The sequence below is a fragment of the Sarcophilus harrisii genome, chromosome 5 (genome assembly GCF_902635505.1).
Source record: "Sarcophilus harrisii chromosome 5, mSarHar1.11, whole genome shotgun sequence".
Classification (NCBI taxonomy): Eukaryota; Metazoa; Chordata; class Mammalia; order Dasyuromorphia; family Dasyuridae; genus Sarcophilus; species Sarcophilus harrisii.
The window spans coordinates 102307267-102329555 of record NC_045430.1 but is presented as its reverse complement, the minus strand read 5'-3'; the positions used below and the strand labels follow the sequence as shown (position 1 = coordinate 102329555).

Genomic DNA, 22289 nt, shown 5'->3' with positions numbered 1-22289 from the left:
ACTTTAACATATTTAACTTGTATTGGTCTACTTGCTGTCTAGGGGAGGGGATGGGAGGAATGACGGGAAAAGTTGGAACAGAAAGTTTTGCAAAGGTCAATGCTGAAAAATTACCCATGCATATATCTTGTAAATAAAAAGCTATAATTAAAAAAAAGAAAGCTATTGCCAATATAAAGGGCATTTTAAAAAGCAGAAACATCTCTTTGCTCATAGAGGCCCATTTAGTCAAAACTATAGTTTTTCCAATGGCAATATATGGCTTTGTATGTCCAGAGAGCTGGACAAAGCTGAGCACCACAAAATAGATGTTTTTAAATTTTAGCGCTGGAAATTTTGAAAGTCTCTGGACAGGAAGAAGATCAAACCAGTCAATACTCAAAGAAATCAATTCAGACTATTTACTGGAAGATCAAATCCTGAAGACAAAGCTTAAATACTTCAGCCATATAATGGAAAGATGGGACTCACTGAAAAAAGATCTTGGTATTGGGAAAGATGGAAATAAAAAGGATAAGGAAAACCGAATGAGATGGAGAGATAGTGTTGTAGAAGCAACAAACAAGAGTTTGGACAGACTTCAGGAGATAGTGGAGGATAGAAAAGTCTGGCTTCCTATGGTCCATAAAATCACATTGTCAGATATGATCGAGCAACTAAAGAACAACTACAACAAAGGTATCAGACACTGTGATAATGTAACAAATATTATCTTATTTGATCCTTACAACAATCCTTTAAGGCAAGTATTGTTATAAGTCCTATTTTACAATTGTGATACCACCTCTCTCCTTTTGTAGGATAGAAAGAATAATACTCATTCTCTCTTTAATTTAATGGGAATCTCAGTAAATGATAAAAATGAACATTTTCAAGTCATAAAATATTTTAAATTAATTCAAACAATGTTTATGGTACAGATAATTGTTTTTCTTTTCCTCTTCCACCCAAGAGAACAGAAGTTTAAACAAATGACACATCACAGGAAAGTTTCTAGGGCTTGTGGGGAATTGAAGGCTGTGGGATTCTGTTCAGAGACCAAAGATTGAGTAATGGAGAACTACTTCTCTGATGCAGCTTTCAGCAGGGAGTCAAAGATTAAGAAGCTTCATGCTATGAGATTTTAGTAAATGTTTAATAAATATTTGATGAATAGTTGAATTTATCCATCCCAAGTAACTCACCCCTTTTGACACTGGCAATATGTTTGTTTCATCCAGTAGGACTCAATAATTTGGGGTCACAGGAAATTGCCTCAAAATGCTTTTAGGAGACAAGAGTAGGGAGCCACTGTGCTCCTTAGACAGATGTATTTAAAACTACAGAATATTACTTTGAGAAGCAATTTTATTGCCTTTTATATTTGTAAATATTTTTCCATTAAAATTTCAATTTTTATTTTTTTTTTCAGTGTTAAGTTTTCATTTTTTCTCCCCTCTTCCATCCATTGAGAAAGTAACAAATAAGATACCTATTATACATATGAAATCATGTAAAACATATAATATTTCCACACTAGTCATGTTGAGGGGGAAAAAAAAACATGAAAAAAAAGAAACAAAATATGTTTTCACCTGTACCAATAGTCTATCAATTTTCTATCTGGAGGTGTATAGCATTTTTCATAGAGTTCTTTGAAAGTATTATAGATGATTGTATTGATCATAGCTGTTAAGTCTTTCACAGTTGATCATTATTACAATATTGCTATTACTGTTACCTCGCTCTTCTAGTTCTGTTCACTTCACTTTGTATCATTTATATGTCTTCACAGGTCTTTCTGAAGCCACATCCCTGGAAAGGGATTTTAAAGGTCACCCAGTTCAATATCTCAGTTATTTTAAGATTTCTCTTTACAGAATGCTGTTAATCTCCAAAGAAAAAAACTGGAGGAGTCCGAAGGTAGATTGAAGATAGTTTTTCTTTCTTTCTTTTTCTGTTTTGTCTGTTTTCCTTTACAATATAACACATAGAAATATGTTTTACATGACTATACATGTATAATCTGTGTTAAATTGCTTGCCTTCTCAATTAGGGGGAAAGAAGAGAGAGGAAGAGTATTTGGAACTCAAAATTTGAAAAAAGAATGTAATTATAATTTTAAAATCTAATTGGGAAAAATATTAATACTCCCCAAAATTATATATATATATAAAACTTTACTTGTAAAGTAGCCATTTTATTGTTGTATAGTTATGAATATTTAAAATGTTATCCCTTATGTTAAGTTGCAATGTATCTCTCTTTCTATGTCTTCTCTCCATTCTTCCTACTCTGAAGCAATGAAAAGACTTATTATCACATAGAACCAGCCTCTCAGTGACTCATTGAATGAATTAATTTCACTAAATCTCCAACATTTTGGATTGGAAGGAGGCAGAGAATAAGTGATTGTGCTCTGTATGACCCACCAGGAAGCACAAATCCAAGCATGCTCTAAGGATTTGGTATTCACTGACAGCTCTCAAATCCTCAAAAAGCCATTAAAAGTTGCATAATAGGTTTTCTTTACTTTCCCTTCCTAACCTATCTGGAATCAATGCCTGAAAAATGAAATAATGAGAGTTGACATTTTATACAATATTTTGCTATTTTTTCATTTCTCTCACTATATCTCAAAAACCTCAATGAGAAGACTTTAACTAATATTACTATATTAATCTTACAATTAGGAAAATTAAGGATCAGAGGCATGAATTGACTTGCCTATTGTCATATAGCTAAAAAACATTAGGTACAAGATTTGAATCCAGGTCTCACTGATGCCTAGTACACAATATTGCAATTGAAAGCAATTTTTTTTTCTACTTCAGTTGCTATGGTTTTGCTCCTCACTTTTGGTGAGGAGAGCCTTGTGGGGATTGCACTGACTGTTGCAAAAGAAAGAGCCTTCATACTGAACTCAATAATAAGGGCAGTGGAATATCAGCAGTGATCTCTGCATCTGAGGCTTTTTTGTGTGGTCTGAACCTAACCAGCTTAAAACAAATGCAGCAGGTTATGAGGTTACAACCCCAATGAGGAAGAGTCGCCTCTATTTTAGGATCTGTATGATGCTAAATAATGAATGCATGAGTCATAAGCAATTAGCTGAAGATCTATTACTTGTGGTTGCCCAATCCCATTTTTTTTTTTAAACAAATATCCCAGTGCTTCTGCCTTTGTAATAAGGAGCACACTGAATCATAATGCATATTTGATCTGGAGCACAGCTAATTTCAAGGTAGAATTTTACTTGAAGATTCTACTTCTTTGGGATTCCCATTCCAAATATTGAGGAACTGTTCAGCTGGGGCCCAAGACACTTGGGATACTATGTCCCTTTTTTTCTTTACCCAAATGTACTATTTGGAGTGGATTCAATTCTGGAAAAATCTGCCCCTTACAAAAAGAATTAGGTATTCTACTTACACATTCTTTGACTTGCTAAATCTTCCTTTCTAGGGATGGGATTGATTATTAATGCACATCTAGGGACTTCTCCAGGCAGCTAATGGCTCAATTGATAAAGCACTGGACTTGGAATTAGGAAGACCTGAGTTCCTATCTAGCATTAGACACTTCCTAGTTGTGTGATTGGGCAAATCACTTAATCTTTGGTTGTCTGACAAAAGGATCTACTGGAGAATGAAATGGCAAGCTATCATAATATTTTTAACAAGAAAACCCCGTGAATACTTAGTCCCTAAGATCACAAAGAGTTGGATATGACTAATCAGCTAAAAAACTTCTTATAAAGAAAAAGTTAGAAAAAAAGTTATTCAGTATACATAATATGAATCGAGCCTGGGGAAGGTAATTTAACTCTACATAGAAAAAGAATGCTAAACACAGAATATTCACAAGTCTTAAGTTGATAAAGAAACCAAATGGGATTCAATAACTTAATTACTCTTAAAATATGCTGGGCTGGTGAAACTTAAATCAGACAAGGACATAAAACAATTAATAGGATTGTTGATTAGGCATTTGACCTACTACTTCATGAATGCATCATTCAATGGATTGAAACACTTACTGATGCTCTATCCATACTAAATCCTGGTGAGAGGATTTTGGTATTCTTATGAGAAACCATAGCATGAAAAAAAGCTGGACTCAGAGAAAAAAAGAACTGGATTTAAAGCTCATATTCTTTCTACTGTCTGCTGTCCTGGGCTTCAATTTCCTCATGCACAAACTTGGGATAGTAACACCTATCCTACATAATTCAGAATGATTTTGTGAAGACATAATAATAATATAATAGGTAGCATTTATATAGTACTTTAAGGTTTGTAAAATGCTTTATGTAGATTATTTCATTTGATTAAGTGAGAAAGTAGATGTGAATGTGCTTTGTAAAACATCACATGAGGGGCAGCTAGGTAGAGTAGTGGATAGAGCACCAGCCCTGAAGTCAGGAGGAGCTGAGTTCAAATCTGGTTTCAAACGCTTAATACTTCCTAGCTGTTTGACCCTGGACAAGTCACTTAACTCCAATTGCCTCAGTGGAAAAAAAAAAAAAAGTAAAGACATCACATGAACAGAAAGTATGAACATTATTGAGGATGAACTATGGAAAGGTTAGAGAATGAGATAATATGTATAATACAATGCTCTTTGTAATGAGAAAGACATGAGTTCAAATACAACCTCAGACACTTAACTGCTATGTGACCCTAAATAAGACACTTGACCTCTGATTGACTTGGTTATCTTACCTTTAAAATGGTGATGATAATAGCACCTACTTCTCAGGGTTCTCAAGCAAGCATGACCTGCCCCATGCTTGATCAAATGAGATATTTATAAAGTGCTTAATACAGTGCTTGACAAATAGCAGGAAATATTTAATGTTAGCTATCATCATCATTATTATTATTGGATAGGTGTTCAGTTAAGTATTCTTTAACATATTCAAATCCAACGAGTCTTCTATCATTCTGCCTCACTTTTCTCTACTTACATCCCCTTTATACCACTGATACTTTAGGGTTACTCTTTTTTATTTGTTAAAAGGAGTTCATTCTAAGCCATGGGTATCATTTCTTTCATTGCAAGCCCCTTTCTCTTTGGAAATATCAACCTTGTGCATTTCCTTTGTGGTTTTCACCACTATCACATAGCTATTATAAATGATCTTTTCTCATTAGTCTCAATCTACACATAATCCTGGACAACTAGACAAAGATAACAGCCTCTTTCTCTTTTTTATTTCCTTTTAGATTCATACACAGAATCAGGATGGAGGAATCATCAATTACAAATCCCCCCAGCATTCCTGATAAACCAAAACTTGAACCTCCAAATACTGATACAGGTATTCCTACCTAACCTTTCTGGGATGTCTTTGTGAAAATTTAATCTTTATTTATCCAAGTCTAGCATAAATCTTGTCAATAAGTTGAATAAGTGAAACTTTGTTTCTTTAGGGTCTGGAGAAGAGATTTTGATATGATGGAAATGTATTTATAAGGGAAAAGTATATTTGGGTTCTGGTAAGATTAAAGTGATAGGCGGTGAATTTTCAATTTGGATATCTAGGAAGGAATTTACTTATGGTGATTTGGGGATGACTATATAGATAAGTTGGGTAAAAGCTGGGTTAACTGTCTTCCTTAAATAATGTGGTCTGCAGAAGGAGTGCTTGATTTAGACTCAGAAAGGACTTCAATTCCTTTAACTTTACTGTTTTCTCATCTGTAAAATGGGGGTAATACCTCTGGTACTTCTCTCACATAATTCTCATAAAACTCAAATGAGAGAGCACACATATTTGAAATGTCAAAATATAGTTATTTATTATTCTTTCTAAAGTTTCTCTTACCAAACCTATAAGAAAAGTAACTGATGATAGGAGAAAGCACGGGATGCTGGGAAGAACATCAGGCATTGTATCAGAGAAACTTGAGAGCCAGTCTTAGCCCTGGTACTAGCATTGTGACAATGCCATAGTCATTTAACTCCTTTAGTTTTTCATTTCTTCATTTGTAAAATGGGAATAATTTTGATTACTCACAGAATTGTTATGAGGAAAATACTTATAAGCCTTAAAATGTCTTATCAGAGTGCTATTACCATACTAGTATCATTTTTTCCACTCTCTCTTATGAGGTGAATGGAGTTTGGAGGCATGCAGAATATTTTTCTCCTGGCCCTATCAGGACCACACATTCTGATTCCTAAGGTTGCTATGAAGGTAGAGTGCATGGCCACCTACATCTTGGTGGAATGAGTTAGGGCTGATGCCAAAAGTTTCTATTTCCTTTACTTTGCCTTCTCTCTGACTCATCTTTGTTCTGTTCTGACATTAATTCTCAGTCCTAATCATTTCAATTGCTTCCAACCCCAATTCAAATCTCACTCATTCTTCCATGTTTGTGTGACTAATTATAGATTTTTTTTAACCATCAGAAACTCCAGAGCAGGAATTAATCACTCCTCTTTCTACTGCACCAAAGGAAGAGTGGGGACCAGTCCCCAGTGACATCTTCATCAAAGGTATCATTTATTTACAGTTCTCAGTCCATATTCTTTCTTTTATATGTTTTACTGTTTGGTAGATCTAATTTTAATAGTACAAAATGAAAATTTAGATAAGGCCAAAAGATGGAATCCTCATGATTAAAAAGTAAAAAGTAAATTTTTACTAGACCAAAGTAAAAAAAAAATCCAAGTCTACTAACAAAAGGGTTAAAATATATATATTTCTCCAGTAGCATAGTGTAATGCAGAGCTATGGACAGGCTTGGGTTCTAATCCTAGATTAATCACTAACTATAAGTAACCTCTTTGGTTCTCTGTTTTCGCATGTGGAAAACAGACTGTACTAGATAATCTGTTAAGATTCTTTCAAGATCTAAAATTCTATCATGTTTAGAAAATAATATAAAAGGCAGCTAGGTGGCACAATGGGTAGAGCACCAGCCCTGAAGTCAGGAGGATCTGAGTTCAAATCTGATCTCAGACACTTAACACTTCCTAGCTGTGTGACCCTGGGAAAATCACTTAACCCCAATTGCCTCAGGAAAAAAAAAAGATTAAGAAGAAAAAGAAAAGAAAATAATACACAAAATAGCACAGTGCTTTATAGAAAGTAGGCGCTTAAAAATGTCTGTTGAATTGGGTTGAATTCTATCCATAATGACAAAAATGAAACATGAATTGATCAAACTCAACCCTCATTTCAAGGAAAGAACCTTCAGGCTGGTCAGTTGTATTGATGAAGTTTCATGTTAACAAACGTTTGAGAATATGTTACATTTTATAACCACATTTCTCTGCATAGTGGCTTTTATCACGATTCTTTATATTATATATTATATTAATATGTAATATATATTATGTATTTATATATTATTAGCATTCCAGAGATAATAAATTTTTATATTTGTGCATAAAAGTTTTTTTATATTATGAAAGAATAAATATAAGAATATTGGACAGAATAAATTTTTTTGTTGTCAGTGAGTTAATTCATGAATGTATTAATTAGTAGTTTAAAAAGTTGTAACCAAGGTAAAACATTTTGTGAGACACAAGAAAGTTCCAGCTCTGAAATTCTGTCATTCTTAAGATCATAGATTTAGGGCTGAAAGAAATCATCTAGTACCACTCCATAAATAAATAAATTATATATATGGCTATTCATGGCTCACTATTTATTGGCATTGGAGTATTGACTTGTATCATTTCCATTCCTCCTAAGGTAGCTCCTGGAAGTTCATCGCATTGTCGCTGGACTTTGTAAGGACCATATATTGGCTTAGCTGATTGTAACTTAAAATCTCTAGGCTCAAAAACCATTAGCCTGAGACTCCTTGGCAACAGAGATTACAGGAATGTGCTACTGTATGTGTCCCTCATTTTACAGATGAGAAAACTGATTTAACCGGAGGTTAAATTGCATGCCCAAGGTTATGGAGATAATAAGTATCCTGAGAAAAATTTGATTCTCCAATACCAAATTGGTATACTTTCCCTTTTATTATTCTATCATATCTTTGGTGATTTCTTTTATTAATAAACTTTTATCCTTTTATTAGTCATATGTGAGTTATAAAGATATCTTAAAGTCAGAATATATTGTAAATGAATCCTCTATCTTCCTCCCTCTCAAATAAATTCTTCCTTCAAGACTCTTTCTTTTTCCCTCCATTTATTTGGAAAGTCATTTTCAAACTTTAGACAGTTTGAGATAGGGCTATATTTACTTTAAAAAAAAAGAATTGTTTCATTAATTTACAAGACAGAAATTCATACCACCTCTAACATTTATTCACTTTTCTCTATTAGATGCTCCTAATGCTTTTTCTCTGTGGGCAGTCATTGCAGTGATTCTGGGGATCCTTAGCCTACTGTTGGTGCTAGCGTCTTCGTTCTTTGGTTACCAATGTAAGTCTTTGAGAACAAAATTAAGAACAAGAATTGTCCATAAATAGGCACAAGAGCTTATATTGCTCAATTATTGAAAAGCTTATTTTTTAAAGAAATAGTCACTATTAGTTCACCAATGATAATAAGCAGAATCAATGAAAAATAGGTGAAACAGAAGTCACTAGTATTATAATTAATTTTTTTAAAAGGTCAGACTAAGTTTTTTAATACCAAGGTTTAACGAGGGATATTGTAAAATTTCCCCACTTGTGCAAGACAATGATGACATTGAAAAAGAGGGAGGAGACAGAGAAAGGAAAAGAGAAAATAATATATAATAAATATATAACAAAATGTTATAATTAATATTTTGTTATATTACACATCTTATATAATAAATATATAAGTAGAATGTTAATTGAATATAAAATAATGTAAAAAATAAAGCAATATTTTACCAGATTTCTTAAATAGAGAACTTGCTATGCTAGGTATGAGAGATGGAAAATTTCATGTAGTGAATCTATAGCTTTAAATTTCCTATCCTATCCCTCTCAGATGATATCCTTTTTAATCTCCTTTCATAGGATTTTTTGTTAGTGGCCTACTTATTGTCATCATGTATTTCTCTATTGTAAATTGAAAATTTGTCCTGTAAACAATCAATTACATGTATGGATTTTATATTGTTCTTTAGATTTTCAAAATATCCAGCAATCAAATAGTAATTTGTATAACCTCACCAAAGAGATGAAGTCTTTCCACAACAAACTAGACATCTTCTCTGGAACAATGAAGGAACTACAAAAGGGTAATTTGGGGACTGGGATTTTCTCTTAAGAGATTTAGAGTTCCCTCACTAATTCTCTGCCTATTGCTTAGTGAATTCTTCACTATCCTTTAAAATCAAATTTAATGGAATCTCTTCTGTGAAATTTTCTTTGGTAGCATCACTAGTGATGTTTTTTTCTCCCTTGGGCTACATAAAGAAATTTGTTTGTATCTCTGGTATTCCTTTAAAATGTTTTTAGTGAAAGTATTTGCACAAATAGAATCGATGTAACTAAAATTATAGAAAAAGCAGAAAATGGAGGGGGAGGGAAATCTTTGCTTCAAATTTCTCTGAATAGAGTTTCATTTCTCAAATACATAGGGAATTAAGATAAATGTATAAGAATAAGAGCTCTCCACAATTGATAAATGATTAAAAAATACAAATGAGCAATTTCCAAAGGAAGAAAATCAAAGCTATAAATAACATTTGGAAAAAGTTCTAAATCACTAATAGAGAAAGGCAAATTAAAACAACTTTAAGATACTACTTAATACCTGTCAGAGTGGCTAAGACAACAAATAAGGAAAAATGAAAGGAAAATACTGAAAGGAAAATAGATAAATAGGTACACTAAATTGGTGGAACTATGAACATTTAAAAACATTCTGAAAAGCAATTTGAACTCTGCCCCAAAATTGTTAAATTATGCATACCCTTTGATCCAGGAATACTATCACTAGCTTTATACCCTCAAAGAGATAAAAAAAAAGGACCCATATGTACGAAAATATTAATAGTAACTATTTTAAGGTGGCATAGAATTAGCAACAGGGGAAATGTCTATCAGTTGGGAAATAGCTGAACAAGTTAAATATTCCATGAATATGGAATATATTATACTCTAATAAATTATTAAAGGGATAGTTTTAGAAAAATTTGGGAAGACTTGTATAAATTAATGCAAAGTGAAATGAGCAAAACCAAAAGAATAATTTACAATAACAGGAATATTATAAAGAATAATCAAATGTGAAAGGCTTGGTTACTTTGATCAATAAAATGACCCACCACAATACCAAAAAACTCACGACAAAAAAGAGATGATGTACTCAAAGTGCAGTTCTTTTCTTTTCAGAATATGGTTAATGTGAAAATATGTTTTGCATGACGATATTTGTAATGAGTTTTATATTTCTTGCCTTCTTGGTGGAAGGGGATAGGGTGATAGGATAGAGTAGAGAGAATTTGGGACTGAAAATAAAATAAAATAAAATTATATGTAATTTCAATTGTCATACATTTTCCCAAAGGTCACCTTCCCTCTTTCCCCTATGGGGAAAAGCCATTGTAACAAATATTCAGTCAAGAAAAACAAATTTGAATATTGGCTGGAAACATGTGCCTACAAAATGTGTCACATTCTGCTTATTTAATCCATTACTTTATCAGGACATAGGTATTATGTTTTATCATTTGTTGTCTAGAATTCTGGCGGATCTTTGTGTTGATCAGAGTTCTTAAGTCAAAATTATTCATTTTTATGATGTTTTGTATCATAAATTATTCTCCTAGTTCTTTATACTTTACTCTGCATCAGATTCTACATCTTCCCAAATTTCTTCGAAATTGTCCCTGCCATTATTTCTTATAACATAATTGTATCTCACGAGCTGCAAGGGTCCTCAAACTATGGCCCGTGGGCCAGATGCGACAGCTGAGGACGATTATCCCCCTCACCCAGGACTATGAAGTTTCTTTATTTAAAGGCCCACAAAACAAAGTTTTTGTTTTTATTATAGTCTGGCCCTCCAATAGTATGAGGGACTTAAAAAAACTTAAAAAGTTTGAGGACCCCTGCTAGAGTAATATAAAATAATTTGTTTATTCATTCTCTAATTGATGGATAATTCTTTCAGTTTCTAGTTTCTGTTTTAAAAACTGCCTATATAGGGACAGCTATGTGGTGCAGTAGATAGAGCACCAGCCCTGAAGTCAGGAGGACCTGAGTTCAAATCTGGTCTCATTCACTTAACACTTCCTAGCTGTGTGACCCTTAATCCTGGTGCAAGTCACTTAACCCCAATTGCTTCAGCAAAAACAAAACACAATAAAAATCAACTGTCTATATAAAGCAATATAAAATATCTACATTTAGCTCCATATTTATATCTATATAAAACTATAAAAGCTATCTCTAAAAATGGAGCCATATTTTTCCTCATCATATAAGAATTTTTCCTCTTTCTTTGACCTCTTTGGGGGCACCGATATATTTGGGTGAAGGAGTTTATATAGTTTATAACTTTTTAGGATTAATTCCAAATTGTTTTCATGAATGGCTAGATAAATGAACATCAACAACAATGCATCAATGTGCCTATTTTCCTTCAGTCCCCACAATATTGGTTAGTTTCTTTCTTCTTTTTTTTGGGGGGGAGTTAATTTTACCAATCTGATGGTTATAGAGCTGTTTGATGTACTTTTCTCTAATTATTATTGATTCAGAGCATTTTTTCATATAGATATAGACAGCTAAGATGACTTCCTTGAAAACTGCCTATTATTATTCCTTGATTATCATTTGGAGAATGATCCTTATGCTGACAAATTTTATTCAATTCCTTATATAGCTTGGAAATGAGATCTTTATTAGAAAAAAATTTTTGCAAATATTTTCCCTGCTTCCCTTTTAATTTAACCATATTGGATTTATTGTGCAAAAATATTTAATTTTTGCACTTCATGCATAACTTTTAACTTTCATATTGTATTTTGCATAAAAAATTGTCCATTACATATTCTGTGAACTTCCCCTTTATTTGGCCATGAACTCTCTTACCCTATCTTTAGATATAAAAGATAATTTCTTCCTTGTTCCTCTAAGTTGTTTGTGACAATGATCTTTTATGTCTAGGTCATATATCTATTTGGAGCTTGGTTTGGTACATAGTGTGAGGTGTTGGTTTGATATACACTTGGCATGTGTTATTGAGTAATGTGTTGTCTCCCTATTAGAGCATAAGCTTTATGAAGATGGACAACATGTCTTATCTATTTCTCCCCCAGCAATATAGAACAGTACATTGCACATAGCAATCACTTCAGCTATATTTGTTGAATTATATAGAATCAATTATCAGATATTTGAGTATCTTAGTTATATATGGGGTTTCTAAAGAGGAAACTCCCTCTAGCAATTCCTATCTGTATTTGTTCTGCAATTCACAATTTTAAAGACTTGCCTTAGCTATTAAGAAATTAAGAGACTTCTCCAGAATCAGTAGGAGTGAGAGTTAGGACTTCAACTCGATTTTTCTTGACTGAGGCTAGGTGTTATTTAAATTAAATATTTGTCCAAATACTTATTATTTAAGTATATATGTAATTAAAAAGATAGTCATTGAAAGTCTTTTAATTTCTGATGTTTAATTTTTTAGAATTTAGATTTTAAATAACTGATCTATTACAGTGATAAATCCCTTATACTTTTTTGAGAAAGATAAAACAAACCGACATGGATATCTTAAATATTGCTTTAGTGATAGAACAGAGAACAAGTGAAATTTATAAATTTTTTCTGATTTAAAATTTTTTTAACATATCCTTAATAGATATTTTAGGGAATCTTAAAATCCAAATTGAAAAGCTCTTTGACAGTTTAAAGAGGCAGACTCTTTAAACCAAGGTAATTTGGAATGAAGGATGTTAATGCTTCATGACTCTGAAATCACAGTCCCATCCTCTTACAGGTATATAAAAGAAAATAATGTTGCTGTATTGGGGAGAGTTCTGGGGATGATGTTTCTTTAAGAGTAAGAGATCTGAATCCCACTACCTCTTGACCATTGCTGCCTTAATTCTATGAATCTCTGAATCAGCCCAATTTTTTTTCTCTAGGGAAATATTCTGAACCTTGTCTGAAACACTGGATAGGATACAAAGATAATTGCTATAACCAAACTCTCTCGTGTGTATCTTGGTTTGACTGTGATAATCTTTGTATCTCCATGAATTCCACATTTTTAAAATCAGGAAATGATATGATAATGGTAAGGAGGATGCTTTTTCTTTTTGAAGAGTTAGATTTAAATGCAACAGGCAAATATGGAAATATATTTTAAATAATTGTACATATTTATCTATATCAGATTACTTGCTATCTTGGGGAGGGGGGGATAAGAGATGGAGGGAGAAACTTTTGAAATACAAAGTCTTACAAAAATGAATGAAAACTATCTTTATATGTATTTGGAAAATAAATACTAATGAAAAATATTTTTTTAAAAAAGAAAATGGTTGACTTACAGAGAGAAAAGAAAGAAAAATGAACAAGAAGGAGAGTGGGTAGGAAAAGAGAAGAGCATTTGTTGGGGAGGGAAAATCAAGATGGAATTTTTATTGTGGCTTATGCATGCATAGAAATCAAGATAATGCTGGACATCTTTTCTGGTATTTCTCCAAATTATTTGCATATAATAGGCTTTATTCCGTCTATCTTCTCGAAATGTGATAGAAACAACTCTGAAAACATTTTTGAATTCATTTTAAAAAGGAATATACGTAAAACATAATCTTATTTATTTCTATGGACTGGATCTCCCTTAATCACCCAGGTTGGAAGCACAGGGACTACTCACAAGCCAATCTCCTCTACTACTGATCAGCTAGAAGTTTTGACTTTATTTCTGACCTGGTCCAGTTCATCATTCTTTAGCCTAACGGTCAGTTCTCTGTTCTTGAGGACTCACTAAATTGATGCTGAACTTAGTGGGGATATCCTATCATTTAGTCTATTATAACTCTGAACTCCTCATCTCAAACCATTTACCTGCATCAGTTTCCTCAGTAACAGGGATCATACATCTACACCACCTCACTCAGCTCAACAAAATCTTGAGAACTGAATTGGAGTCTTGATTCACATTTACTCATTATGTAATCTTAGCCCAAGTCCATGCATTTGAACTTCAGTTATCAATCCTATAAATTACATTAATTACATTTAACTCACAGAGTTACTGCGAGGAAAGAATTTGAAAACATCTTTAAAGTATTGTATGCATGTGCATTGTTGTTTTTTTGCTGTCTTATGCCTTCATGCCAAGAAATCATTGTAAAGTGTGCATTCTGATTCGTCACAGATGTTCATGAAAAAGTTTATATCAGCTGATACTTGGGTTGGCATCTCTTATCAAGAAAACAGTAAAGAGTGGAAGTGGGGAAATGGTTCTTCTTATCCTTTTGGGTAAGTCTCTTACAGATTTCAATTCCCAAAAAAACATTTTCAATTTTTATAGCACATAGGTCTTAGGAAAATAGGAAAAGGACACTGGAGTTTGAATTTAGATAGAAAGCAAACCTTGAGAATGAGGGCACAGTTTCAACTTGACTTATTGACTCAATACACTTGAAGATAATTTGACTGGGGAAGAAAGGAGGATCCCTCCCAAAAGAAAGAAGTAAATTATCTCTGCTCCACAGCGTAACATAAATCTATAACTCCTCAGAAATCCATGAGAATACCTACATATAAAAATTTTGAGGGTCGAGATACAGGATTTCTTTGTTGGGAATTCCCAGTGTGGAAATGTTTTCCATCAATGCATATTAGAAACTCCCACCCATTTTAGAGAGATAGTTAAATTAAAGAAAGATTAGTTGACTTGCCCAAGTTGTATGTGTCAGAGACAGGCTTTAAACTACCATACATGGAGAAAAAGAATGTTAGGGCCATTATTGCCTTTCTTTGGAAAGCCAATTTGTTTTGTCCAAAACTAAAAGATCCAAGTCCAAAATCTGGTAAGCCCAGATAGCACAGGGGGGAAAAAGTGTTTTTTGACTCATCCCATAATATACAAAACACTTTGACTAGAACCAACATCTTGCTGGAACCTTTGGATCAACAGTGTGGCCTCAAAGATCAATTTGATCTAGAATTAACTCTAAAATCCTGACTGATTACCTTGAATTTAGGATTAAAACTGGAATAAGATAAGGGTCTAAGAACAAATTTGACAGGATTTATTTTTTGGCATTTACCTTAATTCTGGGTGTCTAAATTGAAGAACAGAAAAGAGACACATAGTTGAGTGTTTCTTCTTTCAACGATATCAAAATTCTGGCAGTCATTAGATTTACTTTCTATTTTTTACAACTAACTAAGGCAATTCTCATACATGTAAAACCTATGTCATTTGTTACTTCACCATTGATATGGAAAATCCCATATAGCAAAATCTGTGATTCCAGTTTGCCATGGACTCCTAAGGTTTCTCTCTCTCTCTCTCTCTCTCTCTCTCTCTCTCTCTCTCTCTCTCTCTCTCTTTCTCTCTCATTTTTACAGAGCATCACCAAAGTCAAAATGGAATTTCCGGAATTCATGTTTATATATAAATTCAAATATGTTGGATTTCTCTCATTGTAATGAAACCTTGCCTTGTTTGTGTCAGAAGGCTCTCAGTGCTGAGAATTAAGAATTATGTGAGAATCTATTTCCTAAATGTCCCAGAAGCATCACGATTCTAGGCCATTACCTTGACCTATTTATGTTTCTTGCTCTTGTGATTTATCATTTTGTGTTGTATCACCATATATAATTTTATAAATATTCTGTCTATGTGTTAGTGATTGAAGAAGACTTTTAAAAGAACTTTATCTATTATAATCTGCTATTTTTAAATGCCCAGGAACCAATAAGAGAATTCTTTTGTATATAATGATTAAAGGGATAATTTTGTTTGGATAGGGATTTAGATGAATGGGTTAATGAAAACATTATAATAAATGATTTTTTTCTTTGCATTTTTTTTTCTTTTGGGGGAAGGTAGATTTACCTTTGTGTCTTTGGTCTTTTGTTTTTCAGCACAGGTAGAATAAAATATTAATGATAAAATTATATTTCACAGAATCACAAACCTCATGGTTGTAAATACAGTCCAGAAAAAAATTGATTGACAATCTCTTTTACAAAGCCTCTAATAAGAGGCTAACCTTTCTCAATTTAGATTACTTCCAGGAGCCATTACATTGTAAGAAAGCCTTTTCATAGAATCATAGATTCTCAAAATCAGAAATATAGCATCTGTCAACCTATTCTTTCACATATCCCTTGTATGTATGGGGCTGGGGAGGACTGCTCTAGGTTCAAGATACTCTTTTGGTCTGTATCCACTAAAAACAAAAATAAAGCAAGAACATAACACTTGGGAGCCTATACTGATATGTTTATTTTAGCCAAAAGATTTAGTTAAATCTTTTTTTTTTTCTGATACAATTGGGGTTAAGTGACTTGCCCAGGGTCATACAGCTAGGAAGTGTTAAGTGCCTAAGACCACATTTGAACTCGGGTCCTTCAGACTTCAGAGCTTGTGCTCTATCCACTGTGCCACTTAGCTGCCCCAATCTAGCCAAATCTTTAACTAAAATAGAATTAGCCAAAGCATAAAATTGTTTCTAGATAAAGTTACTCAATGAAATAGTGTAAGACCGAAAGTAGCAGTAAAACATTTCTTTCTTAAACATGGGGTATATAAATTCTCAAATGTGATTCTCTCTCTCTTTTTCTTTCTCTCTCTCTCTTTCTCTTCCTCCCTCTGTCCCTCTCTTCTTCTTCTTCTTCTTCTTCTTCTTCTTCTTCTTCTTCTTCTTCTTCTTCTTTTCTCTCTCTCTCTCTCTCTCTCTCTCTCTCTCTCTCTCTCTCTCTCACACACACACACACACACACGAATGGGAGAGTAATAATGCCTAAAGAACATACACAGATGGGAGCACATATGGTCAAGTCATATGGATAGAGAAACAGCTCACTGCTGGTAGCTTCTGGGGATGTACTTGCGCTGCACCTACTGGACTTACTCTCCTAAAATGGATGGTAAATTCTCTGCATTGTGGTTTGCCATTATTCAACTCAGTATGGATTATAGAACTTCTCTTCTGGCTTCTGACTTTAGCTGGAGACTTTAACCTTCCCATAAGAGGAAGAATAGGTTCTCCTATTTCTATTTTAGCTTAGATTCTTGTAGCTTAAGTAAGCTGTTTTAATGACTGAGATCCTTCATATATCCTGTATCAAATAAGGAAAACTCTTTGGCCTCTTTTCCTTCTCTTAACAAAACAGAATATGTTAGTGCTCAGAGCCTTAGTTGTGGGTAGTTTTCCCTCTTTGCAAAAAGATTATGTTTCATAAATTGGGAAAACATTTTTACAGTCAAAGGTTCTGATAAAGAACTCATTTCCAAAATATATAGAGAATTGACTCTAATTTATAAGAAATAAAGCCGTTCTCCAATTGATAAATGGTCAAAGGATATGAACAGACAATTTTCAGATGATGAAATTAAAACTATTACTACTCATATGAAAGAGTGTTCCAAATCACTATTGATCAGAGAAATGCAAATTAAGACAACTCTGAGATACCACTATACACCTGTCAGATTGGCCAGAATGACAGGGAAAAATAACGCGGAATGTTGGAGGGGATGTGGGAAAACAGGGACACTGATACATTGTTGGTGGAATTGTGAATATATCCAGCCATTCTGGAGAGCAATTTGGAACTATGCCCAAAAAGTTATCAAACTGTGCATACCCTTTGATCCAGCAGTGTCTCTACTGGGCTTATACCCAACGAGATACTAAAAAAGGGAAAGGGACCTGTATGTGCCAAAATGTTTGTGGCAGCCCTGTTTGTAGTGGCCAGAAGCTGGAAAATGAATGGATGCCCATCAATTGGAGAATGGTTGAGTAAATTGTGGTATATGAATGTTATGGAATATTATTGTTCTCTAAGAAATGACCAACAGGACGAATACAGAGAGGATTGGCAAGACTTACATGAACTGATGCTGAGCGAAATGAGCAGAACCAGGAAATCATTATATACCTCAACAGCGATACTGTATGAGGATGTATTCTGATGGAAGTGGATTTCTTCAACAAAGACAAGATCCAACTGAGTTTCAATTGATCAAGGATGGACAGAAGCAGCTACACCCAAAGAAAGAACACTAGGAAATGAATGTAAACTGCTTGCATTTTGGTTCTTCTTCCCAGGTTATTTATACCTTCTAAATCCAATTCTCCTTGAGCAACAAGAAAATTGTTCGGTTCTGCACACATATATTATATCCAAGATCCACTGCAATCTATTTAACATGTATAGGACTGCTTGCCATCTTTGGGGAGAGGGCGGAGGGAGGGAGGGGAAAAATCGGAACAGAAGTGAGTGCAAGGGATAATGTTGTAAAAAACTACCCTGGCATAGGTTCTGTCAATAAAAAGTTATTTAAAAAAAAAAAGAGGAATAGCAGTGGCTTTGAAATATCAAACCAGAAATATACTTATTAGTATATTCCTGAATCCAATCAGGAACTGTGTGGTGATGGAAAGACCACTGGATATAGAATAAAAGAATATCAATTGGAAAAAAAAAGATTATGTTTCTAGGTTTCAAGCTTTTCAGAAATATAGATTGGTCAGTTTAGTAGAGAGCATTAACATTTAATATTTTCCCAAACTTTACTTCATCTTGTTTTCCATGAATAATGTCTGTATTTCTAGTATTTGATTTAAGGCTAAAAATCTCTTTTAACTTTTGTCAATTAAAAAAATTTTATTTAAAAATTTTTAAAATTTATTTTTAATTTTTTTACATTTGCCAATTTTTGATTGATAACATGTATTTATTCAATATTATTCTTAGAAGTGGTTATTCAACAAACTGCCAACAGCTATCTGACTGGCAAGTCCTTCAGTTTTTCTCTCCCATAATTCTTTGCATCTTCTAGGCAAGTAAGTATAGTATGGTAGAAGTTCAGGTGGAACCAAGCAATGGATTCTTCTCTTTCTCCCCAATTTTTTGTTCCAAATTCCTTCTTTATGATAAACATATATGGTGAGACTTTTAACTTCTTTCCTGAAAGGACCTCAAAGGCCAATTAGTTTAATTTGTACTTTATCCAAAATCCCTTCTACAGTATAAGTCTTCAAGTAATCAGCCACTATTAACTGAGAAAGCTCTTTTCACTTTTGAATAGCTCTAAATAAATAGAAAGTTTTTCTTCATAAGAAATTTTATTTTGCATCTTTACAATTTCCACATTTTGCCGTTTTCTGGAGTCAAGTAGAATGAATCTAAATCCATCTTCTACTGGTTAATCCTTCAAATGTTTGTCCTTCTTTCTCTAGGCTAATTATACCCAATTCCCTTAAGTATCTTTCATATGTGATAATCTTGAAACTTTACCATCCTCTGGATTTTCTCTAGCTAATCAGTGTCCTTTTTAAAACCACAACCAAGCAGAGTATTTTCTGTATGATATGGTCAGAGTTGAGGACATTTCCTTCTTTTGAGACATAAGGTAGAATCACCATTTTGGTTGCATCACCACATAAAACTTTCAAATAATACTCAGAGTTCAGAATATGGTCTATTGATGATTTTACCAACTTGTACTTATAAAATTGATATTTTTGATCGATCCCAAGTATAAAACTTGATCCCTCTCTCTACTGAATTTTAGCTCATTAGGTTTGACCTATTGATCTAGCCTACAAAGATCTTTTTTTTTTTTTTAAGGCAACAATTAAACAAGTCTTTATGTGTCAAGCACTGTGTTAGTTACCAAAGATACAAATACAAAGCAAATAAGTTCTTAACTTCAAGAAGTTTACATTCTACTGAACAAATACAGTGTATACATATGAAATATAAATCATATGTAAGATAAATAAAGTAATTTCTACGTATGTTGGAAACATTAATAACTAGGTAGGAGATGAAATCTCATGTATTGGAAACTGCAAGTGTAACTGGAATATAGAGTGTGTATAGCATATAAAGATGAATTAAGCCGGGAAATATACACTGAAACTAAACTGTGAGAGATGTAAATGCCAGACAGAAGAATTTGGATTGCATTTTAGAAGGACTAGGAAATCACTAAAGTTTCTTGAGCAGGAGTGTGCATTGTCAAATTTATGGTTGATGAATATCAATATGGGATCCATGTGAAGGTAGATGGGAGAGGGAGGAGATTGGGCACAGGAAAACCTTTTAAGAGGCTATTGTGATAGTACTCTTGAGCGGTGTCAAGGGCAAGGACTAGAGTGATGACTGTGAATATATAGAGAAGGGGACAGATGAGGAAAATGTTGTGGAAGAAGAATTAAAAGATATGCATAAAACGGATGGGGTAGATTGAAGAGTGAAAAAATGACTTCATGAAGATTGTCACAAAACATAAAGAAAAAGGATGGGTAGAGGTCATTGGAAAACAATTAAATGATTGCTGGTATTCTTGGAGAAGAGATTTTTCAATTCAGTGACTGGACTAAAAAATTTCATATAAAATATAACTTTATGCTTTAAATGATGGATAGTAATAGTACAGGCAAGTATGGGTAAGATTTATTTATTTATTTATTTATTTTTTTAATTTAATAGCCTTTTATTTACAGGATATATACATGGGTAACTTTACAGCATTAACAATTGCCAAACCTCTTGTTCCAATTTTTCACCTCTTACCCCCCCCCCTCCCCTAGATGGCAGGATGACCAGTAGATGTTAAATATATTAAAATAGAACTTAGATACACAATAAGTATACATGACCAAAACATTATTTTGCTGTACAAAAAGAATCAGGCTCTGAATTATTGTACAATTAGCTTGTGAAGGAAATCAAAATGCATGTGTGCATAAATATAGGGATTAGAATTTAATGTAATGGTTTTAGTCATCTCCCAGAGTTATTTTTCTGGGCATAGCTAGTTCAGTTCATTACTGCTCCATTAGAAATGATTTGGTTGATCTCGTTGCTGAGGATGGCCTGATCCATCAGAACTGGTCATCATCTAGTATTGTTGTTGAAGTATATAATGATCTCCTGGTCCTGCTCATTTCACTCAGCATCAGTTCGGGTAAGTCTCTCCAGGCCTTTCTGAGATCATCCTGTTGGTCATTTCTTACAGAACAGTAATATTCGTATGGGTAAGATTTAGAGCAGAAATTAGATGACTTTCAGTAATGAGAAATATGAGTATCACTTTGGGAAAGATTCAATTCTTTAAAAATTTCTCTTAATGTCAAGTCAACCTCTGCAGTATTCTTTTGTTTTGCCTGGTCCAACAGGATAGAAATAGATTGGTTTAAATTGATTTAAATTAAACAATCAGAGATATCCAAAAATGAATGAATTTTCTTTAAGAATGGTGGGTTTCCATTTCCAATAAGATCAGGAATGAAACAAGATTGCGCAGTATCACCATTACCATTTAATATTGTATTAGAAATACTAGCTTTGGCAATAAGAGTTGAGAAAGAGATTACAGGAATTAGACTAGGTAATCAAATTATTACTCTTTGCTGATGATATGATGGTATACTTAGAGAACCCCAGAGATTCTACTAAAAAGCTATTAGCAATAATCCACAACTTTAGCAAAGTTGCAGGATACAAAATAAACCCACATAAATCCTCAGCATTCTTATATAGCACTAACAAAATCCAACAGTTAGAGTTACAAAGAGAAATTCTATTTAAAGTAATTACTGATAGTATAAAATATTTGGGAATCTATCTGCCACAGGATAGTCAGGAACTATATGAGCAAAACTACAAAACATTTTCCACACAAATAAAGTCATATCTAACCAACTGGAAAAATATTAAATGCTCTTGGATAGGGCGAGCAAATATAATAAAGATGACAATACTATCTAAACTGATCTATTTATTTAGTGTTATACCAATCAGACTCCCAAAAAACTATTTTAATGACCTAGAAAAATAACAACAAAATTCATCTGGAAGAACAAAAGGTCAAGACTTTCAAGGGAACTAATGAAAAAAAAAATCAAATGAAAGTGGCCTAACTACCAGATCTAAAATTATATTATAAAGCAAAGGTTACTAAAACCATTTGGTATTGGCTAAGAAATAGACTAGTTGATCAGTGGAATAGGTTAGATTCACAGTATACAAAATAGTCAATAACTTTAATAATCTAGTGTTTGACAAACTCAAAGACCCCAGCTTTGGGGGTAAGAATTCACTGTTTGATAAAAACTGCTGGGAAAATTGGAAATTAGTATGGCAGAAACTAGGCATTAACCCACACGTAACACTGTACATAAGGTCAAAATGGGTTCA

General features: G+C 33.2%; 1 protein-coding gene across 1 annotated transcript; it reads left to right on the top strand.

The window, feature by feature from the left end:
* Positions 1–5157: 5157 nt before the first annotated feature.
* Positions 5158–16423, top strand: LOC105750692 (natural killer cells antigen CD94-like). Its single transcript, XM_023504594.2, has 7 exons — positions 5158–5302; positions 6397–6483; positions 8278–8376; positions 9056–9169; positions 13031–13182; positions 14275–14378; positions 15477–16423. Exons 1-7 carry the CDS (start codon positions 5227–5229, stop codon positions 15604–15606), a joined length of 762 nt encoding a protein of 253 aa, XP_023360362.1. The 5' UTR covers positions 5158–5226; the 3' UTR covers positions 15607–16423.
* The last annotated feature ends 5866 nt before the right edge of the window (positions 16424–22289 follow it).

Excerpts from the sequence above, each read along its gene's own strand:
- LOC105750692 (XM_023504594.2), top strand. The coding sequence starts at position 5,227 with ATGGAGGAATCATCAATTACAAATCCCCCCAGCATTCCTGATAAACCA. Across the intron at positions 6,484-8,277 it reads CAGTGACATCTTCATCAAAG|ATGCTCCTAATGCTTTTTCT; the intron begins GTATCATTTATT and ends TTTCTCTATTAG. Across the intron at positions 13,183-14,274 it reads CAGGAAATGATATGATAATG|ATGTTCATGAAAAAGTTTAT; the intron begins GTAAGGAGGATG and ends GATTCGTCACAG.